The 17933-nt window shown below is 39.5% G+C and overlaps 1 protein-coding gene across 4 annotated transcripts in view; it reads left to right on the plus strand.

The window, feature by feature from the left end:
- Window positions 1-17933, plus strand: part of Fer (FER tyrosine kinase) — a 310511-nt gene that overhangs the window by 202861 nt on the left and 89717 nt on the right. For all 4 annotated transcript variants that reach the window (XM_050153485.1, XM_050153482.1, XM_050153483.1 and 1 more), the window contains 2 exons: window positions 1660-1775; window positions 4079-4173. In XM_050153485.1, the coding sequence (XP_050009442.1) occupies window positions 1660-1775; window positions 4079-4173 (211 nt within the window). The remainder of the gene's footprint in view (window positions 1-1659; window positions 1776-4078; window positions 4174-17933) is intronic.

Raw genomic sequence — 17933 nt, forward strand, 5'->3', positions numbered from 1 at the left:
GTCAGGGGAGCTTCTGACTAAGAATTAACCATGGGTTTGCAAATGCTAGTGGTGATGGCTAGGCAGTTTTGTTGCAGCCCAGTCAGAATGATTTAAGAGAGGCCTGAGATTAGTGAGGCTGTAACTCCGTCTCTGCTGCTAAAGCAGTGGCAGCCACATCGACAGCTATTCTGTAAGAGAAAGAACGGCATGTTCGTCTGTAGCTGGGAAAGAACTCATTGAAGGCGTTCGGATCTGTGCCATGTAAGGACAACGTGAAATGCTCGCAGTGCAACATTAGCACATGATGTCCACACATAAACTCCGTGTCGCATCTGTGACTCAGAGAGGAAGATAGCGAGCAGATACGTGACTGAGAGTCCAGTGATTTCATTGGATTTACTTTGGGGTTTGTTTTGTTCTGCTTTTGTTTCCGAAGCAACAGCAGCAGCTAAGAATGAGGGGAGTGTAGAAAAGAGAGTAGAATGCACACCGGTTACCCGAAAGGCTGGGATTGCAAATAATCTAAAAAGCGGCCTAGCCGTAGTAAGGGCCACAGAGGTTTTTGTCCTGAGTTTGCAGTTGATGTGGTGGCGGGACTCGGGGCTTTAGCCATGTCAGAGCAGGTGGAGTGGCGGTGACACTTGAGTTCAAAGGGCCAGTGAACAAAGGGAGTATTCTCAGTGGGCGACAGCCCAGTGACAAAGTCTCCAAGCTGGGGATTCTAAGAACAGAGGACAGAGTTCCGACTTAAAGCCTATAGTAAGAACTTAAGGAGCTGGAGAGATGGCTCAGAGGTTAAGAGCACTGACTGCTCTTCCAGAGGTCCTGAGTTCAATTCCCAGCAACCACATGGTGGCTCGCAGCCATCTATAATGAAATTTGGGGCTGGAGAGATGGCTCAGTGGTTAAGAGCTTTGCCTGCTCTTCCAAAGGTCCTGAGTTCAATTCCCAGCAACCACATGGTGGCTCACAACCATCTGGAATGAGGTCTGGTGCCCTCTTCTGGCCTGCAGACATACACACAGACAGAATATTGTATACATAATAAATAAATATTTAAAAAAAAAGTGTAAGAACTTAAGGGATACTGAAAAACGAGCTCTTTGAGAAGGTGTTAGTCGTATTGATCTTTCCTGTAGTGTGGATTTCTTCTCTTCCTAAATGCATCGACTATAAGACATATGTATCAAAGTAGACGCCAGCTGTAGAGGAAGATGATCAGTGCTGGTACATGTGATGAGTCCCCACTGGTGACGCTGACGCTGAGTGAGCCTCCTTTCCGCCCTGGCCAACTACCTGTTTCTGCAGCAGACCTGACTGGTGGGTCAATGCCAGCAGTTCCCTCTCAGAATCTTTGCTGTATCTTTAATCACAGTGATCATAATTTAATAAAGTAGAGTGCTTAAGGGGTAAAGTCGGTGGGAGAAACCCTCTGTACTTACGGCGGTGTTAATGTGGGCTTCTCCTTTTGCCAAAGCCAAGCATTAAAAGAACCCAAGTTTTCTCCAGTGAAGATTAACCTGTGGCACTGTGGAGGATTATGTTGCCCATAATCACTACGATCTGAAGACAGTAATAAACAGTTAACTCAAAATACTTCATTTTATGCTCTCTTGAATTTTTAGCAAAGATTTGCGGGTTGTCAGACATGTCCAACAATGCTTCTATCCTTTTCAGGGGAATTTTGGTGAAGTATATAAGGGCACACTGAAGGATAAAACCGCTGTTGCTGTTAAAACATGCAAGGAAGATCTTCCTCAGGAACTAAAAATAAAGTTTCTACAGGAAGCCAAGTGAGTTCTTTAAAATAATATAAAATTTGTGTTTGTAATTCACTGTTGATCAATCTGTTGTATTAAATTCACTGTGAGGGAAGTTTTAAAACATCTCCTGAGCTCTGATTTGCCGAGGTAGAAGTCAGCACCTCTATGCCCTTCCGGAGTGAGTGCTTTCATGGGGAGGGAACAGTTTCTGGTTTGAGCTAGCCTGGAGACCAGTTAGTCAGGCATGGTAGCAATGGACCATCAGTAGCGTAATTATTCTCGACGTCCTTAAAAGCACTGCAGCATTATTTATTTTACTACACACGTGTTTATATGTAGTGCTGTATTCACATTTGCATAGCTCATATATACCGTTAGCTGTATTTATGTATCTTGTACTCTTTCTGGGTATTATACATTTGATTCCTTTCTCAAGAATCTCAGATTTCTTTTTCTGTTTTGTGCCTGGCATTTGTTTAAAAAAAAAAAACCTTTCTTTTTTAAGGTGACTTTCTTCTCTATATTATATTCTTAAGTCAAATTGAATGTCCATCTTACCTATCCCTGTTCTGCAGAGAGCTAAAACTAATCTGCCTATTTATGAGATCAATTATACCAATTGCATATTTAAAAATGAAAGTATAATTTGAGCAGGGTAAATTAAATAAAAGTATGAGTGGGAGTTGAAGGAATGATGGGTGACATCAGGAGACGGCAGGGTGAGGGAGCTAAGCTCATGAAGGAATGAAGGGATGATGGGTGAGGAGATCAGGAGACGGCAGGGTAAGGGAGCTAAGCTCATGAAGGAATGAAGGGATGATGGGATGATGGGTGAGGAGATCAGGAGACGGCAGGGTGAGGGAACTAAGCTCATGGCGTGGATGTCTTCATGCACATCTCCAGCCATAGTCTAAATATGTCTGTGGCCATGGAATAAATACTAAGTACTGAAATGCAGTCTGAGGAATGAAGTTGTAGTCTTTTCATGTGCGTTATTGGAAATTCTGTGGACAGTCAGCAGGTTTTTAACAGTGCTTCAAAACATGCTTCTTTTAAAATTGTGATTACTTTGTGAATTAAAGGTTTAATTTATTTTTAACTGAAATTATGAAGTTTCATATTAGACATATAAATTCTGTTCACTAAAGCTTCTGACTATTCCTCCAAGGCCATCAGCTGTATATAGCTGGCTGCTCCGACATCAGTTACATTACATCATATAACTGGCTGTTCTGACTTCAGTTACATCATATAGCTGTTCTGTGCAGTTTCTTCATTGCCATCTTTCAACATTACAAATGTCATTTTGATTTTTTGATGTTGTTATTTTGTTTTGTTTTTGTTGTTGTTGGTTTTTTTTTTTTTAAGACAGACTTTTTCTCTGTAGCTCTGGCTGTCCTGAAACTCTCTTTGTAAACCAGGCTGGCGTCAAACACACAGAGAACTACTTGCCTCTGCCTCATGAGTGCTGGGATTAAAGGCATGCACCACCACCGTCCAGCAACATTTTGGATTAAAGTCAAATATTCTTCAAACTTGACTTTTAATTTCTATTAGAAATTTTGCTAAGTCATTGCTAGTATTTTCTTTATCTCTAGATTTTTTCCTAGTTTATTTTCATTTATGGATCATTATTTTAAATCTAAAATGTTGTACTTAAAGTTTGTTCTTTATTTGTGTATGCACGAAACATGTTTTTTCTAGTTATTTTTTTTTATTTTCATATGAAAGAATGTGTCAGTTTTCCCAGAGGAGTGAATTATAATATCAGGATAAAAAGGGTTCTGTTCTGTTTTTAACCCATGCTTGAAGTCCTGGTACAGGATGTTTCCTACTGTGCAACCTCTACTGAAATACTGTGCTTATCCAAATGACCACACCAAATGAGCCTCAGCCTCCATTGAAACTCTTAATTGAACACTTCTATTAGGACATTTTTTAAGAACTCTTGTTTTTGCCGTCTGAAACCGCTCATGTAGTGAAGTGATGTCTGTAACATTTGCCAGCGTGGGATGATTTGAGGATGACTAGATGTTTTGAAGCAAATTCCATGTGTCGTTCCTAATTAGCCTGATTATTAAGCATCAGAGTGGGTACTAATTTTTAAAGAAGTGTTTAAGGATGATCAGCTCATTTGCACTTGTGCTATGCTGCCCATATTTATCAATACCCGTTGATAGGCATTTAGCTTACCAGTATTTTCAAGTCATACTGATATTTTAAAAATTGAGTTATGATTAAAATTTATTCTAATTGCACACATTATGGTAATGATCATAAATAAACTTTGTTTTATTTAACTGATAAACTTATATACTTTTTTTCACATCTAGAATTCTCAAGCAATATGATCACCCCAATATTGTCAAACTTATAGGCGTGTGCACACAAAGACAGCCTGTCTACATCATTATGGAACTGGTCCCAGGTAATGTTATTTGAACGATTTACTTGATGACATTTTAATATCATATTTTATTGCATTTTTATGTTCAGTCTCTGATATTTCCTTTTAAAGTTTTGAAGGAGCTTTGCATGACATTTTCCTGATAACAAAGCCTACAAAAATGCTCAATATTTTTATAGCTTCTTGAAAAGCCAACATTTTTGAGACAGATTTATTAGACTGTAGTTACACATGGAGTTCAGTTATATATAATGTTTATGTGTAAAAGAGTGCTTAGTAAAACTGAGCATTCGTGTGACTTGATAGCACTACAGGAACTATCTTCTGTTTTGTCCTTGTCTGTCATTTCAAAATCCATCTCCACACATTCTTTCATGGCCACTCGTGAACCATGTGTTGTGTTCATGTGTGGCTAACACAAGGCTGGGAAACTTCTCGGGACACTTTCATGCCTCTAGCTCTTTAACAACTTATAGCGACAAACATGGGCAACTTCAAACTGACATGGTCTGTTTAAGGTTTTTCTTGGTTCTCTTTCTTCTTGTTTTGGACAATTACAGAGATAAACAGTTTACAGTGCTTCATAACCCAAAAGTGTTTGCTTGGCCCTTTTAGTATCTACCTCACTTATTTTAAATGAAGAAATTTTAAAAATTTTAAAAAAGGAATTTGAAAATTATTTGTAACTGTAACCCAGTTCTGTAGATTCCCTGGTCAATGTGGCCTGTAGAATGTGTCCACTGGTTTGGGTTAACATCCTGTCTTATCACACTACTTAGTCTGCTGCTGAAATACTCCATCTGTTAACATAACTGCAGCACACACAGATTCTAACTAACTTAATCTAAACAGAACTGTCTGAGATCTGTACGTGAACGAGCACATTCTAAAAACTTAGGAACGGTTGAATAGCATGGAGTTATTATTAGAATAGGATGTTTAAGCATAAATGCATGCTGATATTTGTGTAGGTACAGAGGAAGCTCTTGGTTAGCAAGAAATGCTACCAAAAAAAAAAAAAAAAGCCTAGATTTGGGAGTAGGCCAAACTTGAAGAAAAGTAACTCATTAGCATGGGTGCCAGGTTCAGATGGCAAACATGAGCTGGATAAAGCCCAAGAGAGTTGTGTACAATAGCCAGACACACGTATGGCGGTGCAATGGCGAGTATATGCTGCAGTTCTGTACACGTTATGAAAGGGAACGCCTTCGAGGCAGCAGGCTGTGGTCTTTCTGTGCCACAGCGTTTGTTGTCGTGTCTTGACTTTTTCTGTTCATTTGACTTATGATTGTTTCCTAATTACCAGTCATTTCTACCCGTCTGCTGGCATAACTGTAAAGCATTCCCCATGGTAGAATTTATGTGGTTTATCTGATGAGTATTTTAGCATATTTTCTTTGCTTGTTTCCTTTTTCTTTTCTTTTCTCTCTTCACTTTGCACCTTCCACTCCTGTGGACTTCCTTGGAGCTAAAACTCAGCAGTGTGATTCATCCCACTTGATGCCTGCTTTGATTGACAAGAGTGTAGCTCGTAATAAACGTCTGTCGTCTAGGAGCTTAAAGTAACTCCTTTATTACCTCACTGTAGTGTCCATTAGAAGTTGAATCTTGACTGGAGTTTCTCAAGCCTTTTTTAAAATGTGAGGCCTAGCTCTCATCTGGGGACTTTTGGGGCTGATCTCCTATCAGGATTGCTCAGGTGTTGGCAGCAGGCCTGTCTCTATGGCCTGGGGTTCCCGAATGCTCTGTGTGTCTTCATATCACATGTTTGGCCTGCCAGATCCTCAGTGGGTATTAGATTTCTCAGATTTACATTTTCCTTAGCTGCTGGGGATTTGTTGTGATGAGACTGAATCCACTTAGATAATCGCCCTGGAAGAAGGTCAGCTCTGCCATCTGACTGAACATATGTATGAGAGCGATATCTAATGTTCATAGTATCCCGGGATTAAGATGGGGCATGTGTGTGCCACCATCTTTCTGTCCTGCCTACCACAGAAGATTTTGCTACATTTTCTAAAAAACTAGTTTTGTTGTGGAATCTAAAACCCTATTAATGAGCTTTCCTTGAAAGTTTATATTAAGCCCATTGGTTGATATGCAATTAAAATGTGTCTTTTGTTCATGCATGATTCTGCAGCATGATTGAGTCATTTGGAGAATATCAGGTCATTAGCATATACAGATCTTTCTAATAGTGACACAGTTCATTATATAATATCCAGGGAGCACATTCATTAATGTCACATGTAATCTCATTAGGAAAGTAATGGGGACACTCTCAGGCTCATAATAACAAAAGCATGTTTTCTAAAATTTTAATTTTTATTTGAAAGATTTTTTTTTATCCCTGGCCATAAAACTTACTAGGCTTTTTCTTTAAAGAGTGAAACTCACTTTACTTTTGAGAAAATAACAGCCAAACATCTTCACTTCTTATAACCATGTTTTTTTCTTTCCTTTCTTTTTAAAAACTGACTTAATGGGATATGTTTGATGCACAGACTAGTGTGTATAAAGTATTTATTTATTGACATGTATATAATCCTTTGTACCCTTTACCCCAACAAGGCATCTGACACCCTCCTATTCTCTGTTTTCTCCCTGTGGTTCCTCCCTGGCTTTTCTGCAGCACCCCAATCAGCCACTGGCACACTGCCTGTTCTGTTGGTTAGCATTTCTTAAACCTCTGTGAAAATAGCATCACATAGCATATATTTATTCTTTTTTCTAAAGTCTTGTTCTTAGAATAATTGTGAGATTAATTTACTTTTATGTTTTACTTTTTACTTAGAATACAAAGTAATGTTTTTTGTGTGACATTTTTCTACGTATTGTTGTACCTTGCTTTATTCGTCCCTTTCCCTTCCCTGCCCTTGTCCATTCTTCATTGGTCCCTTCATTCTCCTAAATAGCTTTTCTCCAGCTTCGTGTGTCGTGTGTGTGTGTGTGTGTGTGTGTGTGTGTGTGTGTGTGTGTGATACTTTTGCCTAACATTTTACAGTTGCCAATAGTTTGATTGATGGCTGTCATTTGTTCTACCCATGTTACTATTGTATCCATTTCAAACAAAGTTAGTAACCGCTTTGCAACTGTCCAGTGTGCAAACCATTTCTGAAATGTATCTGCAGAGATTTCAGTGGCCCTGCCCTTGTCAGAGAAATAATCCCTCTGGAATCGTAAAGCCAAAAATGTATTTGAGAATTCCAGTTTAAAGTGAATATTCCAAGATGACCCTGTCTTCATTTACATTGTCTCTTGAGTTATTAATACTTTCCCTACTTGCTTCCTGATTATTGGGTAAATACAACTGAAGATCAGTTCTAAATAGCAGTGGGGAACAACAACAGGAGCAGGAAGGCTTTTCCATAAGATGACCCCTGTAGTGGGAGCTGCGGGCTGCATTCCTGCCACCCGGCTCCCGGCCGCCTGGCTAGCTTATGCCCCGAAATAATTGCATGGAAACTGTATTCTTTTAAACACTGCTTGGCCCGTTATTTCTAGCCTCTTAATGGCTAATTCTCACATCTTGCCTAACCCATATTTAGTAATCTGTGTAGCACCAGTCTTTACCAGGAAAGATACAGCATGTCTGACCTGGGGACTTGCTTCATCATGTCTGCCCTGGAGAGGAGCGGCATGGTGTCTTCCTCACTTCCTCTTCCTCCCAGCATTCTGTTATGTTTACTCCACCCACCTATGTTATAACCTATCAGGCCAAGCAGTTTCTTTATTAATTAACCAATGAAATCAACAGATTGATATGACACTCCCACATCAGACCCCCATTTCACAACTCAAAAGAAGGCATGGGTTTCATTTGTTTTTTGACAAATGATGGACTTAAGGCATGCTGAGTCCAGGCAGCTGTTGCTTGTTTGTCTGGTCAGATCTGCACTGCCACAGAGAGCACAGCAGGCATCAGCTCAAACACTGGACGACCAAGTACAACATTTTAGGAAGGCCTAAAGGTCTCTTCACTGGAGTTTGGCGGCTACCCCTTCTCTTGAATTCATATCTTCCTGAAGTGAGGGAATAATGGCTCTCAGGTTACACAGAAACTTGGCCTTTGACAAACTCACAAAGTTAACTAAATATAATGATGACTTACACCTTTAATACTCTTAGGATTATTGTAGAGTTTTATGAAGGTTTTGGATATCATAAAAATATATCTAAGTTTAATAGTATGATTTAAAAGACGAAACTGAGTTCATTCCATTTCTTTCGTCTGAGTATTTGGGGTTAGGAATTCAGACACAGTTATTAACATCCATCTCATAAGCACCTCTGAGCTTCTGTAGAAACCTTTCAGTTGCCAGAATTCTTCCCCTTAATTAGTCTGTTCTGTAATTTCTGCAGCTAAGTTTCAGTACATTTTTTTTGCCAAAGGAGTAAATTATTTTAAAAAGTAAGAATTTTACTCTCCTTCATGTTGAACTTTAATGTTTTCATTTGATTTTAACATTATCAGTTTCAGTCATGTGACCTCATGGGTATGAAGTCAGCTGAGAAATCCCTGGCACTGACAGCTGCAGGTTACTTGGTAACAAGGTCCTGACATCTGTTTCTTTCTCTCTTCATAGAGAAAGGGCAAACCCAGCTGACAAGGACTAAGGAGCATGGCTCCTGACTCGCTAAGAGAGAGCTGAAAGTATGGAGAGACGTTTCCTTACATAAAGTTGCCAGTTAAATATCACTCCTCAGTAGCCAAGAAAAAGGACAGGAAAGTAATTCTCAAATTAATGTTCATACAAAACTTGTAGTTGGTCTATATGGTTTAATTTTTTGGTGTTTTGAGATAGGGTTTCCCCATGTAGCCCTGGCAAGCCTAGTACTCGTTTTGTAGATCAAATTGACCTCATTGTCATTATTAGTATCGCAGGTGATACTTTTGATAGAACACGAGACATTGCAGTCAACTTCAGTAAGATGGCATCTGCTAGCCTGTTTCTCCCCTGCAGCTGTTTGCTGCTGGCAGCCGAATGCAAACACGATGAGATAGCTGACAATGGCCAGCTTCACACAGGTCAGCAGCTCTAACATCTGCTGACATAATCAATGACCTGTTGACATCCCACCCCTGCCTGGTCTCCTTGAGTCTGCAGAGCCCTTCTAGTGACCACGCCCTTCTTTAGTGGGTGTTGTTTTCCAGAGGTTGAGTAAAATGCCAAAGACATCAAAAGAAGAAAAGCATTGCGTGTCTGGAAGGGGCCTTAAAGAAGCGGATGCTGGTGCGTTGCCATGGGCACGGGCTCCGGAGGACACTGCAGCAGAGCACCGGGTGCGTTTTCATTACTCTTGAGCTTTGTGCTCTGCCACGGCGGGTGTGCCTGTGAGTAGGCAGCGCCCTCGTGGAGGCGGCTGGCGTGGTGAGCAGCATGATGTGTTCCCTGTCTACCCTTGCTCTGAGCTCCTGTTTTCAAAAGGACTTAATGGTACTTGAAGATCCTTGATGGAAAGGGCAGTGTGGGAGTTATGACTACATTTGCGTCCTTCTGCACATGTAAGCATTCCTCAGTTTTCTGATGAGTTTTATCATTTAGAGGCATCATTTTTATGTGTTCATAATTATACTTGGAGAAGTCAGAGACTTGCCAGAGATGAACAAGGCTTCAAATAATATTTTAAATAAGAAAACTTGCTTTATTAATTTCAATTTTTTATTTTTTTGAGACAGGGGTTCTTTAGTTTCTAGCAGTCCTGGGACTAGGTCTTGTAGACCATGCTGGTCTCAAACTCACAGAGATCTGCCTGCCTCTGCCTCCAAAGTGCTGGGATTAAAGGCGGCACCACCACCACCTGGCCTATAGTCTACTTACTTTTATGCAAATAAAAGCTGATAAATTTTGATGAAAATAGCTGATATTAAAAAAAACCTTCATATAAAATGGAGTTTTAATGCTTATTTTGCCAGCAAATAGTTTTCTCCAGTAGTCTATGCAGTGCATATTAATCTGGGAATTTCTGTTACTGCAATTATAAGAAACAGTCATTGAGACAGTTGGGAGCTGCAATTATTGGAATCTTTAAACTCAGTTGAACAGAAGTTGTTTTTAATATGCACTGCATTCAAGGCAAAGGTGAAAACTGTGTTTCTTTGCTTTCACTGAAATGCTGTAGGTACTCACTGAGACACTATCATGTCGATACCAGATAAAAGCCCCTTTTCAGCAGTAGCCGATGTTATTACAATACTGTTCTTCCTTACATTTTAATATGCTAATTTTTATTTAAAATTGACAACTCAAGCACATATGAGTAGGAGAAGCTGTCTGTTTATCTAGCCTTAGCCTCTACCTAAGAGTGTAGGGCAGTGGCCCTCCAGGATAATAATGGGGTATGCATATAGATGAGGTCTATATGCACCTCATCTATATGCACACCCATTATTGGACGTTAGGAAGTGGGGTGAGGAGGGTCACATGAGGTCAGATGCCGGCCTCAGCAATACTAGTATTCTTTCAGGTAGATGTTACTGAAATGCTTTTATAACTAGGGCCTCTGTTGACCTCTCAGCCGTCCTTACAGAAAGTTACTGAATGTCCATGGTGTGACAAAAGTGGAATGCCCCTTGACCAGAAGAAAACTAACCAAAACCACTTCCACTAAAAGAAGTATGCCCCTATTGCTAGGACAGGAGGTAGACTACGTGTGCAGTGGAGTCAGTGCATGGGATGGATAGAAAGTGTAGAATTGTCAGGGTTAGAATCCTCGGTGTGGGCGAGACAGTTGAGGAAAAGCTGATGGCACTGAGGGACCAAAGCAGATGGATTTCAGCAACTGAGCATCCCTGGCTTCTGGAGCATCTGGAGGAGAAGAGGAGATGGAGTAAGAGTGTCAGTAGATGAGGTGCAGGAGGAATGGGGTTCATAGCAGAGCCTTGAAGACCAGAGTGAGGATGTCTATCAGTTTGAGCAATTGGTGATAATTACTTTGAAATGAGTTCCTGCTTTCCTTTTCATCTGCCCAGGGAAATAATGTAAGTAGAACATTCATCTGTGTCATACAGATAGAGTGGAAGATTCTCAAGGTTCCCCAGACCCACTTGACTGTATTAGGTGGATATCATGTGCATATTTTTACTGTTTTGTCCTCTTTGATAACTTTGAAAAAACTTTAAGGATGTCCTTGGTATTCTAGTTGCTTCCTGCTTAACTTGTCTCTAGCAAGGTTAATTACTTGTAAAAATTTCGTGTTTTCTTTCCTCTTTTGCTCAGGAGTTCCTTTGATCATATTTAATGTCTCCTCATTGGTTTCTTCTTGTTTTACCTTATAGATTTTCAGATACTATATAACATGAAATATCTATCTCTACAAATTCATTGTGAGGGTTGCACTTTGTGCTAAATGTTATATAGCCTCTTGTCATTGGAAATGAGGAAACAATATTGGAAACCACTGTAACACTGGCACTATGGAAATGTCATTGCCTTATTGACCTTCATTTGCCCTTCCTGTAGAACTACATGGATTATCATTCTTACTATTTATAGGTGCACATGTCAATTCCAGACAGAGCTGTGGCTGAGATTGAGTGCCCAATAAACCCCTTAGGAAATGAAGTCTTTGCTGGAGAGATTAAATTTGCCTGTGTTTTTCAGTGTCAAACTTGGAAAATGGCAGAATGTGCCATCTGGTGAAAGCATTGTGAGTGGTGTTAAAGAAATGACTGTGCAGAACAAGAAATACTCGCCTAAGACAGTCCAGCCTAGTGCCTGCTGCAGACTGTAGATAAGCCTGTAGGGCATGTTCTTCATTAGTAAATTAAAGGCAAAGAACTCAGCCTATTGTGTATGGAGCCATCGCTGGGCTGGTGGTCCTAGGTTCTATAAGAAAGCAGGCTGAGCAAGCATGGGAAGCAAGCCAGTGACTAACTCTGCTCCATGGCCTCTGTATCATTTCCTGTCTCCAGATTCCTGCCCTATTTGAGTTCCTGACTTGGCTTCCCTCAGGGGACTATAATTCTGGATATGTAAGCCAAATAAACCCTTCCTCTTATAGTCATTCAAATAGGAATGGCCCCCACAGACTCATGTGTTTGAATGATTTGCATATAGGAAGTAACTCTATTAGAAGGTATGGCCTTGGGGAGTCACTGTGGCCTTGTTGGAGAAAGTGTTTCACTGTTGGGGTGGACTTTGAGGTCTCAGATGCTCAAACTAGGCCTACTGTGGCATTTTCTTCCTGCTGCCTGCCAGTCTGGAACTAGAACTCTCAGCTACCTCTCCTGCTCTTTGTCTGCCTGCATGGTGCCTTGCTTTCAGCCATGATGATAATGGACAAGACAAGGATAATGTTTGCCTTTATAAGAATTGCCACGATCTTGGTGTTTCTTCACAAGAGCAGAAAAGTAACTAAGGCATACAAACTGAATATAAATTATATTTTCAGTGTGCTGGGCTATTAGATTCATATGTACCCAGATAATTCATGATAGGTGGTACATGCTTTTTTGCAATCCGTCAGTGTTTACAAAGCATTTGAGCTCAGGTGTTTGAGCTAGGATGTTAAATAGCTACAGATGGTCTGAGGCCTCTCTATTTTCTTCTCCCTTTGGCTTGTCCAACCTAGGCCTAAACATGCAGTTAGAGATCGCTCTGAATGTAGTGCAACACCAAGTTGTAAATCTTAATTAAAATACTTTGAGAATTTTCTGATATTTTTCATCATTCAATTTCACAGATCCCTTACCTGAACTTTGAAGAAGATGATGTCATATCACAGGGTTAAAAGATTGGATACTTCTATCAGAATATTAGTGACATTTAAATAGTTATATAATAGAGCAGGTGCTGCTAATAAATAAATCAGTATATTTGCAAGCATGAACATTTTAGATTTTTTAAGGAAAGCTACATACACACAAACATGGTAGAATTACAGTAGCAGCTTTCCATGGACTATATTGTATGTGGAAGTTTCCTGTCTCAGAGCCTCTCAGTCCCAAGTACTCAGCAGCCACTTCCCAAATTACCACACAGAGGCTTAATATAACTTAGAAATGCTCAACCAATAGCTCAGGCTCATTATTACCTAGCTCTTATATTTTAAATTTACCTATGTTCCTTATTTATGCTCTGCCACTTGGCAGTACATTTTCTCAGTACAGCATCTTGATCTCTCCACGTCTGGCTTGCAACTCCAACTCTGCCCTTCTCCTTCCCATCATCCTCAGTTTGGTCACCCCACCTCTATTTCTTCCTGTCTGACTACTGACCAATCAATGTTTTATTAAACCAGTTTGAGTGACAAATCTTTATAGTGTGCAAGAGGGTTATTCCACAGCACTATATATTTCATCAAATTCAGATAGAAATATAGAGGATAATATTTGGGGTTTTTTTGTTTTGTTTTGTTTTTGGTTTTTGATACATGGATTTTCTATAGCTTTGGAGCCTGTGCTGGAACTAGCTCTTATAGACCAGGCTAGCCTCAAACTCACAGAAATCTGCCTGCCTCTCCCTCCCAAGTGCTGGGATTAAATGCATGCACCATGACTGCTTGGCTTGAGGATAATGTGTTCTTAAAATGTGTGTAAGAGAGTGGAATTGGGAGGCAGATGGTCAGATCAGAATCACAGGTGATACATTCAATTGATAGTAGGATATAGTCGAATCAAGTTTAGAAGACAAGTAGGTAGTTATAGGTAGTTTGAAGCCAACTTAAAGGCTCTCAGAGTAAGTAGGAATGAATTGGATAACAGTTCCTGAAATCTGTTGCAACTTAGCAAGCCAGAGTATGCAGGGCAGGGTTATACACTAAAATATTTGGATGAACTATCCCAACCTCTGTTACTGGAGGTGAACTTATAAAGGATTTAATTTAATAGTTGAGGAATATAAAGACTAGTAGTTGAGTCTTAAGTTAGGAGAGTTCTGGCAGTATTACAGAAATGATCGCAAGGTAATGTCGAGGAGGGAGATGATGTTGACGTCAGTGGTCTTACACAATGTACTTGTCCAAGACAAGGTTGATGGAGCTCTATGAGTTACCCTTTTGAGAAAGATGAACCATAAGAAGTCTGTTTGGATATTACTTTACTAACCAAAGAAGTAAAATATAAAATTCAGTGCATTTTGTGAAGAAGATTTGGTGTCTACATTTTAAAACTACCTGTAATTTCGGCTAGAAGGCTGCAATAAAGGTGGTTTCATCTGTCTGAGATAGATATGTACATGGCTATTGAACAGTACTAGGACAGCTTTGGAAGAGCAGGTACTAGGCATTTGTTTAGTGTGAGAGAGGACCTGTGGCAGTCAGTCTACATCCTTTGCCTTGTAAATGCCAAGAGATGCCTTTGTCCTACTGAACAGAGAGCTTCCATCTCCTTCTTTAGTTCACTGAGGAGTTGTACCAAGTGTTTTTGGAGTTGTGCATGCATATCTGCCCTTAGAAGAGATTTAGCTCTGGTATTACTAGTGACAGAGAACTTAGGAAATCTAAGGTTCCCCTTGAGAAGCAAAATAATAACGCTAAAATAAAGCGTTATATGAGGCAGGTGTTTTGCTGATAAGGAACCATAAGCACAGCTGTGAAGGAAACAAGACTACCTGTTAAGGTGAACTCTAGCTTTTAGTTCCTGTGATTTAGAGTCATGATTTGGAAAGCTGCTCTGCTCACCACAATACCAGCAACTCAATTCTTCTCAGAGTAGAGTCATGATTTGGAAGAAGACAGGCAGTAGAGAAAAAGCGGGTTGTTTAAAATACAGATATTATTTTCTGTATGGTTTAGAAAAAAGAAAGCAAAGTTAAAAAATGTGAGTAACGTGTTAGAATTTCAAGCATTTTTGGTGGAGGAAGACGTTTTAGCAATTAATTAAAAATTTCTTTATAGTACAAGTATGGTCCCAGTTCCCCTGGGTAACTATGAATAGGTGATTACAGGTTCCTGTGTATCATAAGTCCACGGATGCCTAAGTCACTTAGACTACAAGGTGCAGTATTTACATATCAACTCTGCACTTACTCCTTTTGAATTTAAATCTTAAGATTCTTGCAGTACCCTAATGTTGAAATATGAACGGCGGGGCTGCGTCCCCGGCACCCGGCCGCCCGCATGGCTAGCTTATGCCCGAAATAATTACACGGAAACTGTATTCTTTTAAACACTGCTTGGCCCGGCTAGTTCCAGTTTCTTATTGGCTAGCTCTTACATATTGTTCTAACCCATTTCTAATATTCTGCGTAGCCCACGAGCTGGCTTACCAGGGAGGATCTTAACCTGCATCTGTCTGGCGTGGGAGCATCATGGCGACTCTTCAACTAAGCTTCTTTCTCCCAGAATTCTCTTCTGTCTACTCCGCCTACCTAATTTTCTGTCCTATGAGGGCCGAGGCAGTTTCTTTATTATAATTAACCAATGTCCTTCCCCCATCACCCTAATATTAGTATAATGTTAAAACTTAATAGTTCTGTAGTATTTTTTAGCGGCTAATAATGAAAAAATTCTGCCCATGCTTACTACAAATGTATATTGTTAAGTACATTTTTAGTCTACCATGGTTGAATCCTTAGATACAGAACCTGTGCACAGGAGAGATAAATAGAGTGTAGTTTGTTTCCTGTACTTTTAGTGTGGCTCAGCACATATAATGAAATTTTTATAATATGTTTATAGTTAACCTAATGTCAAATAAATACCTATTAGATATTCAATTTATGACTGCGTTACTTAAGGTAACATTTACCATAACTTCTAAAGTATGTTTTTTGTAAGTTATATGCACTAAATTCACGTGACTGTGTTGCATCAATACATTTAATATCCGTAAAGCTGGTCTTCAGAGTCCACACTTTCTTTGCATTAGTGCCTTTCCTCTGTTGCAGGTTATAATGCAGGAAGCACTGTATGTAGTTGTCATTCCCTTACACTCCTCTAGGTGGAATTTTTCAGTTTTGTTTTTCAGTCTTGACAGTTTGAAGGAAAGGTTCACACCTGGGTGTCTTAACTGTTTTCCCAGCCAGAGTTTGTTCAACTTTGTTTTCTCCCCATGATTCAGCCGATACCAGGTGATGGAAAAGTACCACAGAGGTTAAATTCAAATCACATCACATTCCGTGAGGCAGTAGTTGGTAATAGCCACATAATATCCCTGGTGAGGCTACACTTGAATAGGCCTTTCTTTGAGTTAGATGTGTCTGACTGTCTCTAACAACTCATGTATTCGCTCCTATTGTCCTTGAGAACATATTAAGAGCCTAGAAAAGGAATTACTTGAAAATATACTATGTCCTTGGGACTGAAGAGATGATCAGTGGTTGAGAACAGTTTTTGCCCTCACAGAGGACTGTGCACCAACATGATGATTCACAACCGTATGCAACTCCAGTTCCAGGGGATCCAAAACCCTCTTCTGAAGTCTTCAGACACCAGGCCCATCATATATTCATTCACATAAAGTAAAATAAATAAAAAATATTTTAAATATTCCACATCTCATCTTAGCGTCTTTAACAATATGAAGACTTACCTTTTTAAAGTCTTTTAACAGTTGGGTTTCTTTTTTATTCCTTCAAATTAAAAACCAGAAAGTAGCTGGATTGTGGTGATGCATGCTTTTAATCCCAGCACTTGAGAGGCAGATACAGGTGAATCTTTGTGAGTTTGAGGCCAGCCTAGTCTGTAAAGCAAGTTCTAGGAGAACCAAGGTTGTAGAGAGAAACCCTGTTTCAAAATCAAAACAAAACAAAAACCCAGAAAGTAAGAAAGAGCATTAGGGTTTTTTTTATTCCACCAATAATTACAAAATAACTACAGAAGACACACACAAATATATTAGGCATCATATGTGCAAAAGTATTTACTAATATGTTTCTGGTGTGAAAAGTTAACCTTTGCATTAGAAACGTAGGAAAGTAGAGCTTAGCTGTGGAAGCCTTCACATAACAGGTCTGTATGATTCTGTCCACGTGAACGGCTCATTCCTTCTGAACTTCCATCATCTAGCCCCTTTTAGCATCTAAAGTATCAGTTTTGAATGTGTCACTTGTGTTACAAACCAACTCTTCATGAATGACTTTAACAGTGAAGATACATGTGGTTTACGTCACACTTACAATTTAAATGTCACTAATATTGTGGGAACCACGTTTATTATACATACAAGCTCTTTTGCTTTAAAATGAGCACCTAAGAGCTACATTATCATTTCTCAACGATCATACGCAAATGGCCAAAAATTCATGAAAAATGTTTAACATTACTAAATACAAATCAAACATTCAATGAGATAATGTCTCAGGCTATAAGTTAAATCTTGCCATTAAGTATGAAAGATTCTCATACTTAACCTTATACTTAAAGTATAAAAGTTTCTCATAACTGGAAAAATAAAGAAAGAACTACCAGATGGCCCAGCCGTCTTAACACTGGGAATGTGTCCAGAGAAAATGAAATATGTTTTCTGAGAGATGTCTGCATTCCTTTGTTTATTGAAGCAAAGTTGATACATGCCAAGAGATGTAATTAACTAAAGCATTGTTCATTAATCAATAAGTGACTGAAGAGAATGTGATACGTGTATTCCCTGGAGTATTAGATTGCCGAACAGGATGAAATCATAGCCATTTACAAGAGAAAGCAAACAACACTAACAACAGCAACAACAGGCCCCTTTTATAATTGGGTTGATTAGCCTTTTACGGTCTAGTTTCTTGAGTTCTTTATATATTTTGGAGATCAGACCTTTGTCAGTTGCGGGGTTGGTGAAGATCTTCTCCCAGTCAGTGGGTTGCCTTTCTGTCTTAGCAACAGTGTCCTTTGCTTTACAGAAGCTT

This window comes from Alexandromys fortis, unplaced genomic scaffold (genome assembly GCF_014885135.2).
Source record: "Alexandromys fortis isolate MF-2015 unplaced genomic scaffold, M_Fortis_MF-2015_v1.1 scaffold_61, whole genome shotgun sequence".
Lineage (NCBI taxonomy): Eukaryota > Metazoa > Chordata > Mammalia > Rodentia > Cricetidae > Alexandromys > Alexandromys fortis.